Raw genomic sequence first — 19,475 nt, forward strand, 5'->3', positions numbered from 1 at the left:
AACGCATTACAAAGAACATACTGTTCTCTTGCTGGTGCTTTCCCTGTGCATTGTTCTGGTCTGGTTTGTTTTTTTTTTTTTGGTTTTCCCCTGAAACAAATAGGTGAACATCCTGCTGCAGCGCTCCGGTCCTGACAGCTAGAGGATGGGTGGCTTTGCTGTGCAGAATGTGCTCCTCTCTCCAGTGTCACCAGCAAACACCCAGAAATGGCTTCGCTACAAACTTTAAAACGGCTCTGGTGATCTTCAATTAGAGACATAGGGATCAGAGAACCCGTTCTCAAACACATACACCCTCCAAAAAGCCGATCCGGTTGTGAAGTTCCTTTCTCCAGTTTGATGTGCAAGCCAAAGAGGAGACTTTCTGCCACCGAAGGCGGCGAGGTTAGCAGCCTGCGAGCCCCGCTGCGCGCCGCCTTCCTGCAGCCGGGGCAGGAAACCACTGCTGGGGCAGAACAAAGCACATTCGTGTTCTCAAAACACTGTTAGATACTACATCTCTCATCACCAACTTAACTCCCCCGCTCCGTGCTGCCTTGTGATCCTTTCCCAGCACACGTGGTAGATGCCAAACAGAAAGAAAACTCAAATGCCCTCAAGCTAACGCTCTAATCAAGACAACACCAAGAGCGTTATTCTCTTTCATTCCCACTCCACCTTATTTAACGATGTGGACTTGTATCTCCAGCCGCTCCGCTGCTGCTGGAGCAAAGCACCACTGTCACAAGCTTCCTCTTTGATACATCTACACCAGCCGCTGAAAAAAGCCCCAAGGATTTTAATCGCAAATGGGTTACAGCTGATACAAGCATCCCAGATGGCGGGGGAGAAAGATTTCAGTCTACATAAATGAAGGCAAAATACTACGAGCTGTGTACCAAGGTAATTAAGAAAATCAAAAGAATGGTTTGATTAAAAAAAATATTTATTTTTTTATATATATATATATATATATGTGTGTGCCACTGGCAACTGCAGGGTTTTCTTGAAATAACTGCAACAGCTATTTGCAGTGGAACAGAGTAACACAGAATCATAGAATCATTCAGGTTGGAAAAGACCCTTGGGATCATCGAGTCCAACCATCAACCCCGCTCTACAAAGTTCTCCCCTACACCATATTCCCCAACACCACATCTAAACGACTCTTAAACACGTTCAGGGATGTGACTGCACCACCTCCCTGGGCAGGCTGCTCCAGTGTCTGACCGCTCTTTCTGGGAAGAATTTTTTCCTAATGTCCAGCCTAAACCTACCCTGCTGCAGCTTGAACCCATTCCCTCTTGTTCTATTGCTAATTACCTGTGAGAAGAGACCAGCCCCAACCTCTCTACAGTGTCCTTTCAAGTAGTTGTAGAGAGCGATGAGGTGGTCTCTCAGCCTCCTGCTTCTCAAACTAAACAGTCCCAGCTCCTCCACATGTGCATGTCCATCTCAGCAGCGCTGCCAAAATCCTCTGCTACGTGTCTTAGATCTTCCTTCAGTTGTGGGGGTTTGGTTGTTGTGGTTTTTTGTTTGGTGGGGAGGTTTTTTGTGTGTGTGTGTGTGTGTGTGTGTGTGTGTGTGTGTGTGTGTTACCTTCGTTTTAAAAGCGACCACATAACCCTAAGACAACACAGGAGACTTTTGCCTGGGTGAAAGCCAGGAGGGTGACAGTGATATATATTTTTTCACCCGAGGCTGATCACGGGTAACTTTGAGAAAAAGCTGAGTCTGTGGTTTAGAACTTCCACAGCACACTTCACTTTTACTTTTTTTAAACACTTTACAATGGCAGGCATTTAGAAGTGGCCCACAAGATCGCACAAAACATCGAGCAGCTTGTTAAGACAGCATCATTCAAACAGGACACACCGGGGCAGTGGATGAACATGAGGATCGGTGGAAAAACGGCAACGTGACCGTGTAACAGCAGACTGGGCACGTACACAAGATGGTCAAATCAAACACTTTCAGACTGTATTAAATCTGATATTTCCCACCTCTGAGCAAGGAGCTTTCAATAGCATTTCTTTAAGTTTGTTTTCCATCTGCAGTTGCTTCACAACTGGTGCACAAGCTGGAGTTACCAGCTCTTCCCAGTGCTGCACGACTGCACGTAAAACCACACATACCTAAAGCCCAGATGCAGGAACCACCGAGTGTTATCAGTTTGAACAATCTGCATCGTCTATTTGAAAAGGCAACAATTCAGTATTACACCACGGTTCCTGCATATGTTAGAAGCCAGACATAGAACTAAAAATACATATGGCACAAAAAGGTACATTCCTGCTTGGTCTCTGCCTACCCCGAAGAAGGAAACATCTCGCTGACCTGCCAAAGCACTGTTTTTCTTAACTAGTTTTTTTTTAAAAGTAGTGTAGTTGAATCAGGCCTATCAAATCGATTAAAACCAGGATGAAGCAACACGTCCACCATGTACTGTAAGGATTTTTAAATAGTCCATAAGCATAAATATGAGAGTCTTCCTTAGCTTATAAACTATGATAAACAGACATCTTTCCTCTGATACTTCTGGGATCAGCTGACAGCATATTTGACTCGGAAGCAATCTTTTTACCACTGGATCTAGGGGCTTCTGGATAAGACTCTTGTTAGTTTTGTTCATCCATGATAAGTCACTAAAAGCAAACTATTGAAGTTATTGAACATTTTTAATTATATTGATATTTTAAACAAGATTACGCAGCAGTGAGATGTAACGTCATACTCCAGCCATCTAAACTGAGCCCTAATCTGTAATGACTCTATTGACATGCTACAGATCTAAATTGTAACACCCCTCTCAGTGCCTCAGAAAAAAAAAAAACCATCTATCATGAGTAAAACGATACACAGCATTTATTTAAAGGAGAGGTTTTGGTTCCCGGACACCTGCAACTCCTGCTCACTAGCTTCAAATTCCATCGTGTGCTTGCTATCTCTAGAAGTCAAGGCCTAAAATAGTTCAAAAATCGATCAGTCGAGAGGGAGGAAGGGAAAGTGGCATCGATGTTCCACTAGAGGTTGTGAATTCATGGTGGCTCAGGACTGGTTTTCACTCCCATCCCTCCCCATCTCCTTTCATCACCTGTTCCATATAGGTTATGGCACTCCATGATACAGCTTGGCAGCGTCGCAAAAACTGCTCGTGCGGAAGGGGGAAATGAAAACACTCCCATATCAAGAACACGGTTGTGTAACGAAAGATATCCAGCCGCTGAAAGCACATACTTCATAAGGTTTACAAACACGTTAAAAAAACCTGGAGCTTTAATCTTCGTATGTTTTGACAAAGAATGCTCCATTACTCTGGGACCACTCTATAAATGAGGAATTAATGCAAAGTTGAACATTTCTTGTATGGGACAGAAGGATGCAGAATACAAGCCAGGGCATACAAACATCATTTTAACATGCTAAACAAAGTCCATGCTCGCAGGTGTTAACCTTGATTATCCAACCATGAAAACCCTCAAAGAAAAAGTAGAAGGGAAGCTGTTTGCTACAGCTGAGGGTGCTGGACATTATTGGCTGAGTAATGCTTATATTGAATATTGAAGGGCCTGCAGTTCAATGAAATGAAGCTGAATGCGCTGACGCTATCATGGCTAAAAAGAATCACCTGCAAGCCAGAACAGTTCCCAAACATGGCGAGAGTGTACGTGGTTGGTATATGATATGCATGAAACCTGTTCACAAGTGGTAAAGTTCACCAAACCTGCCACACGGCCTATGAGGTGGTATTTTGGAAGGCTCAGCTTTGAGCTGTGGGACGGGTACACCCCACTCGCTCTCTCACTTTCCCAGCAGATACCTCTGTGACTCTTGAGCAGAGGGAAGGCACCCGAGTGACAGCTCTCACACCCACCGACAAGAGAGGTTTTGGCTCTGAAGAAAAGGCAGAAAGCAGAAGAGTTCACGGAGACTGTGGTCAACACCTTGAAGAACAACGCCAGCGCAGAGTGAATGACTTCTGAAGAGCGGGTGCAAGACAACCTTCCAAAAATTACCACCCAATCTGAAACCCACTTATGGAAAATACAGCCTGTAAAACACCCACAGTGTGATCTACATCGCATTTCCTCCTATCCGAGGGAGGGGAATAGCCCTGAACTCTTGGGGAATCGGATCTCAGTTCTCCCCCCGGCTACGGATATTTTTTCTGCTTGATATTTAACAACTTCAGAGACCCGGTATGGTCTCTGGATATCAACTGGATATCAGGATATCAACTCACCCATCAGCAGAGAGCACAAATAGAAACGCTCACGTTGAGAATTACATTCAGTGAGAGTGACAGCTTAATCTTTGTATCTTAAATGTCACAGAACTGGTATGGGAGAGACCCCAGGCAACGACCACATAGCACCGTCTTGATTGAGCCTCTGGGAGGAAGGTGGTAAAATCAGCTTCCTATTCAGGAAAATCACTGACCAAGCGAACCTTAAAAGCCTGCAGGACCATAAACAGTGGTGAGAACGTCTCACAAGCTGTCTGGCTTTAGGCTTGGACTGCTCACGCGTTTTCCGCAAGTTTATAGCATCTGAGCCAGTCTCTTTAGTGTTTCTTTCCTCCTGTGCAGCTGTTCTTCAGAAGGACAAGCAGCAGCTTTCAACGCAGGTGCCCTTTACCACTGAAAATCAACCCCCCGACCACGAAGTTATTTGCAAATGATGGGAGTAGAAGGTGAGGGAGTAAACGGATACGAGACATGAGGGAGGCTCAAACATTAAGTACCACGGATATTTTGATGAAGTTGTATCATATGATGAAGGGTGGAGCAGTTTGCAAGGGGGGAGATTTCAAAGCAGAGAAATCCCTACATACCTGGTGATTTAACATGGAAAAAGGTCTGAATTTTGGTAAAGAGGCTGATTGCATAGTACTGAACAGTCCTTATTTACTGCAGATCATTCACAAAAAGCTTTTTCTTTAACTGAGCTAACATCAACTTTGTTTTGAGTTTATCTTTGCTGCACTATTTCAGCCTCCAAGACCCCGCCGTTGTTTTGATAGGATCAAAGGCGCTCCACAGAAGTAAGGTGACCCACCGCGTATTCAGGACTGCAATAATCATCAGAACAGAATGGCACCAGGTAAGATACTCAATTAGAAATGAGTTGTTTGAAGATCCCAGACTATGTTTTCCAAGGTGTGCATTTTGAGGTGGTAATCATGAGACAAAAAAATCCCCCAAACAATCCTAAGAGTAGAAACCAGCTCCCTAGCTACAAGGGTATCTCTACCGCCAGAGCATCACCAGCCATTTGTCCCGGACCAAAGGAGCATTATCTGGGGAAACGGTACCTGTCTCCCAGACAGACACTTCTGAGCACACACTGACAATGATGCTGAAAGTCCAGGTCAAAACACCAGATTTTTGGAACCTACATGCACTGGGCAGTGCTAGAAAGCGGGCAGGGCAAACTGTTGGAATTACATTAATTTTTTGTGTCTGTCTCTCATTTTGGTCCGTAGTTAGGTGACCGAATCTTACCACTAACCATAATTACGTATTTGGTGTAAGCAATGAAGCTTTCTGCATGGATTAGAGTACTTTCCCGAGGAAGCAAAAAAAGTAAGCTATATATAGAACAACATTCAGGAAAATATGCTTTCTGATTTAGTCGACAAGTCGTGTTTCCCTAAGCATTTCCAACAAAATTCCTACATTGCTACAAATGTTATACTAAATTAGCATTTATAAAAGAGAATAAAGCTACAAAGGGCTTTGCTGACTGCAGGTTTACAGGTTTATCTCTTTCCCAGGGCAAGTACAATATCACTAGTTATTTCCCTTTCAACTTTTATAATACTTTGTCCAGAGCAATAAAATTGTCCTGTCATTTTTACAGGCTGGTTCACAGATAAAGTAGAAATCAACTAGTTGCACAGTGTGTTTCGCTGAAGAATTAGCCCCATATAAGAATCTCTCGGTAGTTAAAATAAATCCAGCTGCTGGTTAGTTGTAGGCAGAGGAAATTACAACAGTTACGTTATGATCTATGATCTTCCATTTGCAGATCTAAATGGAATCTAAAAGATAACGGTTCAGCAACAAAAGCTGAAGGTCAACTCCAAGCAAATCACTTGACTTCTTAAAGGGGTTTATCTACTGCACCGTGCTGCATAGACCTCCTCCTAACACTCAAATATTTTGCAAGTCCCAGCATTCACAAACCATTAACAGGCACCCAAAATCCTAAGCCAAACACTACTGTAATAAAACAGGCCATATAACGTAAAAATGTATTACCGTGTTAATGTAAAAATGCTTTACATTGCATGATACTGAAAAACTTCTCTACTCAAGGTCAAAACAAAAGGTCTGTTTCCCATTTAAGAACAAGCCCTCGCAAGAGATGGCGTTCACTTGCCAACTTTCATAAAAAGATTAATCCACAACATCAATATGAATATAATTTTTCATACTAAAATACAGATTTATTTTAAGGAAGTGGATAATATTTGTATTACATTTTATAGGCCCCTATAGTTACATCTGGTCCTTATTTATTTAAATTTTATTCAGCTTGCATAATATTTTTGCTTACAGTTATATTCTCTAAGATCAGAAAAGCTAAAACCTGAAAATTCAATGGCACTATTCATTAACATTCCTTCGGTCTGCAGTCATAGACATTTGCAAGCTCTCCTTTGATTCTGAAATAATAAAACTAAGGTAATAAGATGTTTAGTGTAAAAATATATGACTTAAGTCAGAATGATAGAAAGAGCTATGCTCCTATGGATCGCATGCCAAAGCAAACCAACGTTTTTCACAAAGTATACATGCTCCTTTTAGAGGGGATAATAAAACACAGAACTACATATTAAAACGTTAACTCTCTCACTCTCATTATTTTATTAAATAAAAAAAAATAAAAATTTACAGTGTACAGTGCATAACACCGGTTACAAAGAATGCGTGAGATCCTGAATGCACAGGACACGGGAAGCCAAAAGCCAGTGGTTTCAACCAGCAGCAAGCAAGATGCTCCTGAAGTCCGTTCTGACATGTCCTACTGCCTTCTTATATTGTGAGCTTAAATTTTATGGATGATTTACGCTCCTGGAAGACACCAGCTTCTTCAAGCAAGGCCCTGTTACGCAAGCTAGCCGTACAGTCAGCTAAACCCTTGCCAAAGATCCATCAAATACATGATTTGCAAAACTTACTACTCTCGTTCCCATTTGTGATAACTCATGTACAAGGCAGTTTGGTTTTTTCACGCTGTCGTAAGCTAACGTCCTTCTGGAATTATGATGAATCCACCAACTTCATTTTAACATTATTCAACCAAGAGACAAAGCAATTCCTCACAATTTCAAGCTAACTGCATTTACCACTCTGTCATTAAATTGCCTTCTGTTTTACAAATGTGGATGATGGTTAAGAAGTGATTGCATTTTTTTTTCTCTCCCAACCGCAAACTTTTCCTCTACAATACCTCAGCTAGGATTAAAAACTTCGCCTTCTATTACCATTTTTCATTCTATCGTTCCACTCATTGTGCGATAGGCTTAACAGCCACAGTATCTATAGCCAATATATTGCTGAGACCCTCCCGAGGCCAATATCTTGCTTTTCATTTGTAGTTACAAGGTAAGCATATTCCGCTAAACCAGTTTCAGTCTTAGCTGCACTTGATGACTGTCTACAAAGTCGTTCAGACCTCGGCTGTCTATAACCGATGAAGTTATTTTTGCCTGAATCTCAATATAACTGAGGTGAGAGGGAGGGAAGAAAGCTCAAGCAAGGGAGAACCCGGTTGTTTAGTAACGCAGGAGTCACATCAGTCCTCGTGTTTAGGTAGGTCCCCACTGCTGGCTGCGGCACGGCACAAAACAGATATCAGACTTGGCTTCGCTATCAGTAACAGCCTGCTCTTGGCAGCGTGGAGATCCTGGCAGGGTAATGAGCCCTCACAGCTCCAGGGGCAAACATCGGGTCTTGAACAGCTGCAATTTAAAGTCGCAGTTCTCTTGATTATTCCCTTGCCCTTCCTTAACAGATGGGGTTTATGCAAGGTATGACTCACCTGGACTGACAGAATGAATCTAAATATTCTTCTGTCGAACTGCATCCCCACCATCACGCGGCTCCCCGGCTCCGCCGCGAGCCAGAAAGCCTTCTGGGCAACCAGGGGATTACAAAAGCTTGGTGCTCTCCCACTCCGGCGTTACCAGCTCTCACACCAACTAGTGTTAGCTGAGCCCAGGCGTATTCCGTTACTTTTTTGGAGCACTGCTAACGTGTTCCATTTCCCTGGCTTTGTGGATCACTTTATTTTACAGATGGAGTACCTTAAAGTTTGTTAATTGCCTTAAAAAAATGTTTTTTTATTTAAGCCTGCCGAAAGCAAAAGTAAGGAAGTTTTTATTTACCAAATTCAAAGTATAAAAATCCTGTATAAGAGGTTTGTGGTCATTTTCAATCAGAAAAGACACAGGATAAAGTATGCTGCTTGTCTTCGTTCCTGTGTAAGGTTCAGACAGCGACCGCCTCCTGGCTACTCCACCTCCAAACAGCCCCTCGGTTACCGCTCCTGCAATCTTTTCTTCTTTTATATCGCAGGTGCCTCTTCAGCACTTAATTGCTATTTCAAGCCCCAGCTGAGCCTCTGCGCTCGCCTCCCCTCCCAGGGTTTTCTAACTCTGCCTTGGGGGAATGTCCCTGTACCGGGCTCCAGACCGCTGAATCCCCTCCGGCGCGTCTGAGCGTCTTAATCACCCCGGCAGCAAATACAGAGTCAATAACCACGAGTAATCAACTCAGCCATTGCTAAATTATTCAGCTGGAAGCAAAACAGTGCTCCCATCAACTAAGAAAATGTTTGCGTCTTAGAGCGATGCTTTTTTTCATGCACTGCCAAGAATAAAATCCCTGTAAACTGACAATCCCGTTTAAGAGAAAATGTCTCGTTGCAAGTCGCTAACTGGGCATCGTGGCATTCACCCACCCTGGGGTGATAATGGGGTTGGGATGATTTAACCCCACATGCCATCTGGAGGAGTACCATCTTTTTTTAAAAAATTCTTCGATGCCCTGTTCTCAGACGATTTCAGAAGAAAACCACATAGAAACTTTCTGGCAGGCAGTCTCAGAGGGAAAAAAAAGCTCATTACTTGAAACGAAATTATTTGCCTAGAAACAGCTTTTGCAGGATGCGTGAATCAAAAGCAGAATAACTGAGGAACGTTTCCTAAATTTATGGTGGACTGGACTATCGGGTGCTGCTGGTCCTGCATCCCGCAGAGCAGGTTATCCCACGGGGTCCCAGCCCCCGTAGCCACGGGCCAGCTGGTGGCTCCCAGCGCTGCACGAAGGCCTTGCCCAAACAGGTCCGTCGCCTTCAGGAATCCCAGGAGCACGGGCAGCTGCCGAGTGACAATGACATCCCTGTCAGGTTTATGGCTGCTATTAGCAGTGGTGGAGCTGACAAGCATTTAAATCTCATTCAGCAGCCGGGGGGGGGACACGATGAGAGGGCAGGACGGTGTCCTGGGGAGCAGAGTTAGAGCCTCAGAACTCAGTTAGGGATGTTTCTGAAAACACTTTTTTTTTTTTTTTTTTAAATTCCCATTCTGAGGTTAGTTTTACAAGTTTGACTGGACTACGACCAAAAAAAAAGTAAAAAAAAAAATCTCCTCCCAAATTGAAAGCCCTGTACTTCAGCCAGCTCCACTCCGCAGTTTAATTGCTTTAAGGCAGAGGCCGTGTGTTGTGTTCTCTCAGGGGCACAGGGGAAGGTGAAATGAAAGACAGCGAGGAAAAAAATAAAAATAAAAATACAAATCAACCCCTAGAATAAAATGAAATCGGAATGCTTAGGGGCTATTGCACTCTAAAGATCAACATCACGGAGACAACTCTCAAGGACGATCCTTCCTTCCCCAGACCTTTTCTACAGGCGCATCCTTCTGGCTGATGCTCTCCTGCTCCCCGAAGCACACAGCCGCAGTCCTTGCTTATAATACATGCAACTTGAAAGATTTTGTAATCTTTCAATGGGACGGTCACCTTCTCAACCAAAAACACTTCACAAGGGTTAAGGCATCACTTTCCAGCCTCCTGAACAAACTACCCTCCATGCTCACAGGCTGTATTTTTCAAGTCTCTACGTGGTGATTTCTGATGAGATTCCTAAGGTTAGGACTGAAAAGTTGCACTCTATATTTAATTTTGAAGCCGTGCTTCCCTTTAGTGGGTTCCCAGATCTATTATTCCAAAAGCTGGGAATTTGTGTTTAAGAAAGATCCAAAATATTCCGAAGCGAGCTTTCTCATCACACGTGAGCTGCCGTCGTGCATCCGTGCTGAGTCAGTTAAGTGTTTTTAGATGGAATGCAGTTTAATATCACAATAGATGAGGCCCTTACGCTCTTGCCATGGCCACCTTAGATTTGACAAGTTCTACGGAGGAGCAGCCTCCCTGTGTCCCCCATACTGATAAATTACTTCTGAGATCCTGGGAACTGGGGATGATATCCTTCATCGTTTTGTAGGCACTTGCACACCTGCGCAGGTACGAAATAAAGATACCCCAGTAGAAAAAGGAGGAAGAAACGGGTGTTCATGTTGTTTTCTCAGAGGACAAAAAGGTAAAAGAAGTCTCTGCAGCTGTGTGGCACACAGACGCTGCTCCGGCAGATTCCCCCCTGTTCTGCCATGCCTTTGCTCGTCCCCGATGGAGCACATTCCCATGGTCCCGTCAGGGCACCTCACCTCTATCGTTTGCGTGCGCCACCTGAACTCCAAGAGTACGAAAGACAGCATCGCTGCTTCATGCTTGCACAGACAGGCTACAAACAGTGCTATTCCCATTCTTTCTGACTTTGGCCTGACAATTCCCATTTCAAAAATAGCTAAAAATCCAACCCCAAACTGCTGAAGGCAATTAGAGCTTCATTTTAATTTCTCTGCACTTCAGGAAACAGTGGGTCTTGGGTACATAGTTTCTGCCACACGAGCTCTTCAGAAGTGACGAAATTCTGTGGCACATAAGCGTGACACATACCCAAGCAGTGAAGCTGGAAATCAATTTATTTTGCCTTTTTTAAAATACAAAAAATGTCCATCTATATCCCCAAGTTAAAAAGAAACAATGGAGAGCAAGACGAGATACATCACTGAGCTCCACGTACCTGATGTCGGTTTTTTAGATTAGATTATCCTCTCTAGTCCATGAAACCCAAAAAGACACACACTTTCCTACAGTCCTGAGTAGGATTTTCTTTTACCCCTCCTCATTTTGTTATCTGAACTTCATTTCAGCTTTTTAACAAAAGGTTTTTTACCTTCACGGCAAAAAAGTAAGACCGTGGTCTCGCAAAAGCAACTTGTTTCCTCTGAAACAACACTGCCTGCCTTTGAACGAGCAGATTCAGAAATAGGAAAAGAAACAAGGACTCATTTTGGCAAGTCCTGAAATGGTGAGGATCAGAAACGTGGGCAGGCAGACCTCCCTCCCTTCAGGAATTTCAGTTACTGCAATCAAGTACATAGATTTTTAAAATAAATTCCTAGGAGGACACTTTAATGAATAAACTAATGAAAGTATAATACTTAACCAAAACCATTTACTCAATTTAAAGAATAAAATCCTTTGCATTTTTCTCATCTGCTCTGTAAAGCAGATATTTATAATTTTCATTTATTTATATTAAAATCTCATGAAAGACATGTACCAGATTGCGTCTGACAGACTGCCATGTATTATTTCCAAATTCCAGCTAAATGAAAAAGCAGAGAGATGACTAACGCTGAACTTCTTATTTGAATTTACTCAACACTAGAGGAGCTGGATAAAAAAGGGCCTGGGTACAAAACAGCACGCGGCTGGACACAGTGAAAACCATAGAGGCTGATCTAAACCTTCAACATAACTCAGATCTATCTCCATGCGGAACCCAGCAATTCATCCAAACTCTACATAATCAGAGACTTGGATAAATGGGACCAAAAGCTGAACCTTTTCCAATTTCTGCTTTAATACTGTAAAAGATACAGCCTACATTTGGCAAAACAAGACTTTCTTTTTCCTTTCAACTTCCTCGATTTTTCCTTCTTTTTCTAGGTCTGGAAAAAGATGACTACATTGCAACTCCCTGTACCTCCTGACAGCAGCTTCATTGCTTAATGATGCACCACTATATTTTCGGAACAACTGCATGTAACGGAGCAGCTCTATCGCCTGAAGTGTCTCTGCGGCAGGGGATTCAGGAGAACCCGGTAAAGACACCTCTGCAGCAGACTTGTTTACTGAAAGAACTGAATTTGACATTTAAAAAACAATCTGGCCTTCAGTTATACCGTAACACAGCATCTCTTAAATGGAAAGTGGAGTGGAAAGAGCACCGGCGGAGGCAGAGAAGGGTTTAGCATAACTAACTTGCCGAGTTCGTACTTGAAGTGATAGATTTTAATTTAGCTGAAAATAATTTTTTTAAAATCAGCATAGTCAAGAGCAAGATTAAGCAAAAAGACCCAGAAAACAATAAAAGATTACCTTTGGTTTACCTCTGTTCAGCAAGGGCTTTTGCTGGCAGGGAGATAAATCACGGTTTGTTTAAACAGCTACTAAGCATTTACGCTCTCAGAACAGAGGTGTTAACCTTGCTGAAGTGGCTCTACCTCTGTGACATTAATTTCTAGTCCAACCATTTTGGTAACTTACCTGCTTGAAACTCTTATTTCACAACAGTTAAAAAAGAACACATATTTGTAAACTCTGACCACAGCAGAAAGCACTACTGAAACACAAACCTTTCCATTTAAACAGGAACAGAAAACAACTGATCTGATACAAGGCAAAATTACCAATTTGTTATCAGAGATTAGAGTTGCTGGTTTCTCCTCCCTGTATCGAACAATTCATTAGAGCAATTACAGATTAATGGCATCATTAGTTTCTACGTTGTCTTTGTCTCCTATTCTTCAACAGAGCGAGTAAATATTAGTTTACCAGAAACTCACCAGTGGAGTGTCTTTCCCCCCAACGATGCTGAGTCCTAGGCCTGACCGACCCTTAGATATCTCTATAGTCATCTCCTGCCCCGGAACTATAGGACACGTTGCTGGATCCACAGGCAGTGGAGTTGGTAAGACACCTAAGAACATAAAAAGGTCAAGAAATAAATCACACTATTCAATGAGAAAATGAAAACCATCAAAGGAATCGTATGAGAGCAACTAATTAAGATCTCGTATTTTGCTCTTCACCTTTACCAATCTAAACTGAACTAGAAGGCTGCTCTGAGTCACTTCTGAAATCTCTAAATCACAATGACTCTAGAGTTCGGGGAGTAAATGTTCAGAGTAAATGTCTGGGAGGACATCTAATTCATTTATAATCTACACAATTCAGATAACGGTGGCAAGGTGTATTCCATTCAGGGCAGATACGGCCATGTTCCGGCACCATGGATGTCCCAGATTACCTTTCCTTCTATTTTAAGTAAGTAAGAGGAAAAATGCCTTTGTATGTGAAAGTCAAGAAAAACAAGTAAACGCCTTCAAGCTCTCAAAAATTATAAAATGAGAGAAAAATATAAATCCTTTATAAAATAACTTAAAATAGGTCATTGGATGTTGAAAGAAAAAAATCTCAGCAAAAGTTGTATGGGTAAAAAAATCCATCCTAGGTTAGGGTACTAAATACACTCAATATTGGTGGAAAAAATAACTGGTTCATACTACGGCTGGTGACTTCTGCCTCTGGAGAAAGATAAGTAGGTGCTGGCACCAGGGGTATCTCCTGTAAATTGGCTGGTACTTTTGTTGAAGATTTGGATTGTTTGATGTGGTTGAGGACCTAAAAACAAAGCAGAAGCAAAAGAGATCAGTTATCAATCACAGAAAGGCACGTTATGTGGACATTATCATTAGTTGTTGATTATCGTTCGTTATTAAATCCACTAAGTTGATAGAAGAGAAACAAGCAATAAGCACAGATGAACTGAAAACACTCCCTTCATAAATAAATGGAAAAATCAGGATGACTGGATAAACATGCTTCCAGAAATGCTCATGAAGGAAGTAGGGACAGGATTTCACCCTTCTGAGTTGTGCCTCTCACACCAAATAACGTGTTGGGTTTTGTTTGGTTGGTTTTTTTTGTTTGTTTGGGTTTTTTTTTACTTTTAAACAGCAAAGAACATCTTTGACATTAGCTTGTGTGACTATTTCCACATACTTAAAGAGTGGCAAGTAATTTTTTTAAGTTTTCACCAGGAAAATTGTTTTAATGTCTCCGCAGTTAACCCCTTCCCCCCAGAAATCACTCCATCTTCAGCTAGATCAAGCCACCAGAACCCCCTCTTATCAGTTAGCATAAACACCGGTACATTTTCTGGGAGCTGCTCCTCCACTTCTTGCGGATCTGCTGCCACTGCTTTGTCAGCTTTAGATTTCACATCCTAAAAAGTCAAAAAAGAAAGTGAGGTGTATTGAAAATGTCTCATTAGCTTCAATAAAATACCCTCCAAAACTCAAAATGATGATTCTAGGCAAACAGTGGTATTTCTTCATGTTATTACATTTGTAGCACAACACAAAGCTGAAGTGTAGAACTTGACAGAGGAAAAGCTAGTATGAATATAGGGAATTATCAGGAATTATTAAAAACACACCTAGCGGTTTTGAAGGCATACAATGTAAGAAAGGGATTTTTTGGGAGGAGATTATAATGCATTGTCCATATTGTTCCTGAGCAATAAGAAGCTCTAAAGAAGACGGAAGTGTGTCCTCTGGGGCCACTGGGACAGCAATTCCCACGCTGGGTGGGAACACGCAGGCCTCTGTGCCGAGCCTCCAGCACACAGGTACCCATATGGACCCTTTGGTGCTCGTACAGACCCTTTGGTGCCTGCCTACAGGGCTCAAAGTCATCTGTTCTCTCCTTCCCCCTCCCTTTTTTGGCAGTCCTAAGCACTTAAATAACCTAACTGCTTAAAATGCATCATCCAGCCTCATTAGAAATATCTCAAACAATGGCACTTCAATCACGGGCTCCACTTGTATCCTAATTTCTCTCCATATCCTCGCAATACACTACAAAAGATGTTTTTCTCTCCTACTTCTGCAACTGCTTCCAGACAGTTACAGTGTCCTCCCCTTGTTAGCTCTTAGCCAAACTCAGGCCGCTTTGATCCCAGTATTAGTTGGTTATCTTACCCCATGTTAAAAAAAAAACCCTGATAAACAGCCAGTTTTCAGAAAAGCCGAGTACCAACTTCAAAAGACAGCGGCGATATTCTGCATCTCAAAAGAATTTCCAATTAAGATGACAATTCATACATTTAGAAATAAATACGTAAAACAAATTTTAGGTAACCAAGCTTGAAAATACTGGCCTTCTTTCCTGGAGTTTTATTATGTTAAATCACGCCAAGCCCCACAGGCTTCCCCCCCCAGCCCCGCAATTTTTTTTCCGTGTTTCTCTCCAAGCTTGCTGTAACCATACAACGGTAACTATTATTCAAACGGATAACAAGAAAAAAAAAAGATAAAATGGTGATCTCATTGTATTTTCAGAGGTGTCGGGGAAAAACGAGAAGACTGCTTTGTCATTTTATGAGAGACTGTTCTAATGAGCAATGAAAAACTTAGTTCATACTTCCCTTTTTCATCCTGATATGTGACTAAAATCCGAAACTCCATCTTGCACATCAAGTAAGCACCAAGCATCACCTTTAAATCTCTCGAATCTCCTCCATTTAACTCAGACTATGCTAGAGGTACCTGAATAATATGAAAATATTTCCAGTCCCTCAAGCCCTGAATTGTACGCTCAGCATTTGTCATAAACCCAACTGGTTTAATAGAATTCGGTTCCCTCAAATGCAGCCAAAAGCATTTTTATGAAGCCCTTCCTCTTTGCTAGCGTTTCAAGGACACGTTTTCTGTTTGTGGTGAAGACAGATTATTGTTCCAAGTTCAAATCTTTTTAGGGAAATGAATCCATTCTCACATACCAAACATCAGTTTAATTATCCCACCTGTAGGACACTGAATTCACGCTCTGCCAGGACACTAATGATGCAAGGGCCTTCAGGGCACACGCAATGACTGCTCAAAACCATTTTCACCTTTGTAAAGTTAAAAGTTTTGAGCTCATCTCAAAGCCCCATATAACAATCCTTTTCCAACACCACCTTACAGCAAGCAAGAGAACTCCAGTGCTCAGAACACCACGACCTTCTATCAGGCCACCGCAAACCTCAGGCAACAAGCACGCAGACTTTGCCTAACAATTCCACTGGCTCCAGTTCAGAAATAAAGTTGTTTTCTTTCCCCCCCTCTTATCATCCAAGTCTACAATGATGTCCATTATATAACTTTATACTTTTTAAAGTGATGAAGTGACAACAAAGAGTATCTTGGAAGAGACTGACAAATTTATCAGCAACAAGTGAATAGGGAATGATGTGATATTTTTTTTTTTTATTTTATTACAGCTGTCACTTGGTGAAACATCCTGCCCGTGCTTTGAACTGTACATGCTTGTGGAAGATCTCTGCTGATAAGCACATACTTTTTATTTACTCGGTGAACTTGATCTTACTTGTTGATTTCTACATTCCTGATTTCTCCTGACACATGACTGAGAAATTCAATAACAATGGTGAAGTAGCATTAGGCTCTAGTAGCAACCATCATGCTTCGAAAAACAAGGCACTGGGTTCTTTTTGCCTCAGCAGCCACTAAAAGATTGCAAGAGAAATCTCCTTTCCTCAAAATAAGGAGCTGACTCGTGCTGCGCTGCAGTGTCGAAGCCTTAACGCCAATATGAATACCAACTCGGTTCCTTCTGGTCAGAAGGGACTGATCGCAACCATCAGCATTTACAAAAGTAAGATACACTTAGACATATTTGCCACGTAGTTTTAAAAACCCTGATTGAAAGAAAACTCTGAAATTATGAAACTGGCTTTCCACCACTACTTTTCATCCATTTATGCCTCTAACCTGAGGGTTGGCCCAACTGAAGGCATTATGGAATGAGCAGATGGATCTATAGGCATGCGAATACTTTTCTAAATCTACCTCCTAGCCCTGAACTTTTCAGTATCTAATTATCTAATGGAAAAATCAGTGAGTCACCTCTAAGCACTGAATGAAGGCAGGGCTACGCAGCAGCCAGCAGAGTGACACACTCGCTGCCTCCCGGTCTCGCAGTGACCTGGGACAAGTCGCCTCCTCTCTGTGCCGCAGCGGGGATAACAACACTAGCCTGCTGGATAAAGGGGTTTGAATTCCAAAGACAAAAAGTAAATTGTAGCAGTCAGTTGCTGTTACAGGAACAATTTAAGTGGAAAATTGAGATAACTTGGTATGGACAGTGGGAAAGGAAAACTAACTACTATACTGATGTTCTCCTCACCTACAGGGTCTCAACAAATCCTTGACTTTGTCTTCTCTTACCTTTCTGCCATTACCCTGTTCTGGACAACTCTTACCACCAACACTTTTATCTTTTTCTTTTTTTCACCTTTCAGTCTAAAATACTGCAACTTCTACCCTTTGGCTCCACAGTTCCCTTCTTTCTTGCTTCAAGTTTGAACAGAAGCTGCCCATATATTCTGAGTTCCCTGTTGTTCCAGCGGCATCTTCCCTCCACACCTACCTTGGATCGCGCCAAATTTTTTTCTTCCCCCCATTAAATTCACATTTCCTCTAATACCTTGCAAAAAGCTGCACAGCACAATATCCTACACCAAGAGTTCATTTTTGTACAATACTTTTAACATATTTTTAACCACTTCAGTCTCAATTTTTCACAGTGCCTTGTAATCCCTCAAAAGTTTCTTGCCAAGTTGAGCAGGAACAGCAATAAAACCAGGTGAATAATAACAATAAAACTCTGATTCATTTATATTTCAATGCATCAAAGGAGGATTCTGCGCCAGGCTACCAAATAGAAATAATCCAATTTTTTTGTAATCCATTAGGAACACAAACCAATCCATTTTACATGGGTGGTTAATTCTGATGCTTGAATAGCACATAACACTTCCTAACTCTTGGGAGTTCGTAGACTCGCTAATTAAATACTTACTAGCTACAGAACATTATGTATATTCAATTCGTATTTGCAAAACTCAGGAAATTCTTTGTAAAAGAAATGATGGAGCAGGAAGAAGACACCTAAGAAAAAAAAAATCCCCAAAACGTCCGGCTTCCTTAGCTGAGGATGGCACACACCAACTGTGCACGCACAGCAAGTCTCGGCCAACGCGCTGCTTGAAAAAGGAGGAGGCTGTTGGACAAAAAGACTGTCTCAGCACATTTTACGTACCTTTAGGTTAGTCACTCTTCAGCATGTTTAGTAGTTTTCCGTTTTACATTTTTAACATAGAGTCCAAAAAGAGAGATTAGAGCTGCACCCTGAAGGACTTTCAAATCTCTGATAATGCACAATCCTGACATATTAAACAACAAAACCCACCATCTGTACCCATGAGAAGTTCAGTATTTATTACAGTGCTCACTGACAGTACGGCATTAAACCAGAAGTTATGGGCTTGATGTAGAAATTACTGCGAGTAACTCTATAGCTATGTTATTCAGGAGGCAAGACTAGATTATGATAATAGACATTTTGGCCTTAGAATATACGACGCTATGAATATAAATAGGAATATGATTTACAGACCACGCTTTTTTCTGAAGTTTGTCACACATGGATGGCAAGAGAGGAAACTCAACCCCCTCACTGAGAAAGCGCTCAAGAGAGGGCCACAACGCTACATAAAAACTCTTATCTTGATATTTTATCAAATAATACTGACTGCTTAGTTTATGAAAACAGTCAATGTACGTAAAGAGCTAAGAGCTTGATTCTGCTCTTACACGTACTGGATATTATTTGACAAAAGCGTGCTGTAATACTCCAACAGAAAGGCAGATGGAAAACAAATCAAGGCAATGAGCCTGTATTTTCTAAGCTCTGATGGTCATTAAATTGTGCTTTAAGTCACTTACAGCTTTGTTGGATTCCTCATCAGTCAAGCTTTTCATGAGAACTTCCAAACTCGGGTCTTCTTCACCGCTTGCAGGTTCAGTGCCACCGTGATCCTGGCAGAAATGATTGATAACAGTTTTTAAACAGAGCTATGACCCCCCATAATAGCTAAAGAAAAAAATTAGACAATTTTACCTTTTCTTTTGCTTTTCTAAACTAGTAGCAGCATGAAAAAGTAAAAAGATCCACAATTAAAGCATCCTAATGTCAGGAGACAAATATGCGATACAAATTTTGAAAGACAGAGCTTGGTCTCTACTTGGCTGGCCCGGAGTACCACGAGGTAGTCCAATACAAGCACTTAGGTGCAGGTCTGGGTCAACCTTTAAGGCCAGACTAATCCCTATCAGCTGTGAAAACTGTTGAGTTTGTGTGAAAGGAGGCCCAGTTTCCTTCATACAATCTGAAGATGGCAATAGCAGCAGGACTGAGAGGGCCACCCCGGAGGAATCGGTAGAGCCGA

At 41.9% G+C, this 19,475-nt stretch overlaps 1 protein-coding gene across 4 annotated transcripts in view; it reads right to left on the reverse strand.

Annotated features, from left to right (window-relative positions):
* PATJ (PATJ crumbs cell polarity complex component) overlaps positions 1–19,475 on the reverse strand; it is a 157,772-nt gene that overhangs the window by 23,203 nt on the left and 115,094 nt on the right. For all 4 annotated transcript variants that reach the window (XM_063343079.1, XM_063343083.1, XM_063343080.1 and 1 more), the window contains 4 exons: positions 18,973–19,065; positions 14,334–14,405; positions 13,684–13,801; positions 12,964–13,097 (listed from right to left, as the gene is read on the reverse strand). In XM_063343079.1, coding sequence (XP_063199149.1) covers positions 12,964–13,097; positions 13,684–13,801; positions 14,334–14,405; positions 18,973–19,065 — 417 coding nt within the window. The remainder of the gene's footprint in view (positions 1–12,963; positions 13,098–13,683; positions 13,802–14,333; positions 14,406–18,972; positions 19,066–19,475) is intronic.

Source organism: Chroicocephalus ridibundus, chromosome 8 (genome assembly GCF_963924245.1).
Source record: "Chroicocephalus ridibundus chromosome 8, bChrRid1.1, whole genome shotgun sequence".
Taxonomy (NCBI): Eukaryota; Metazoa; Chordata; class Aves; order Charadriiformes; family Laridae; genus Chroicocephalus; species Chroicocephalus ridibundus.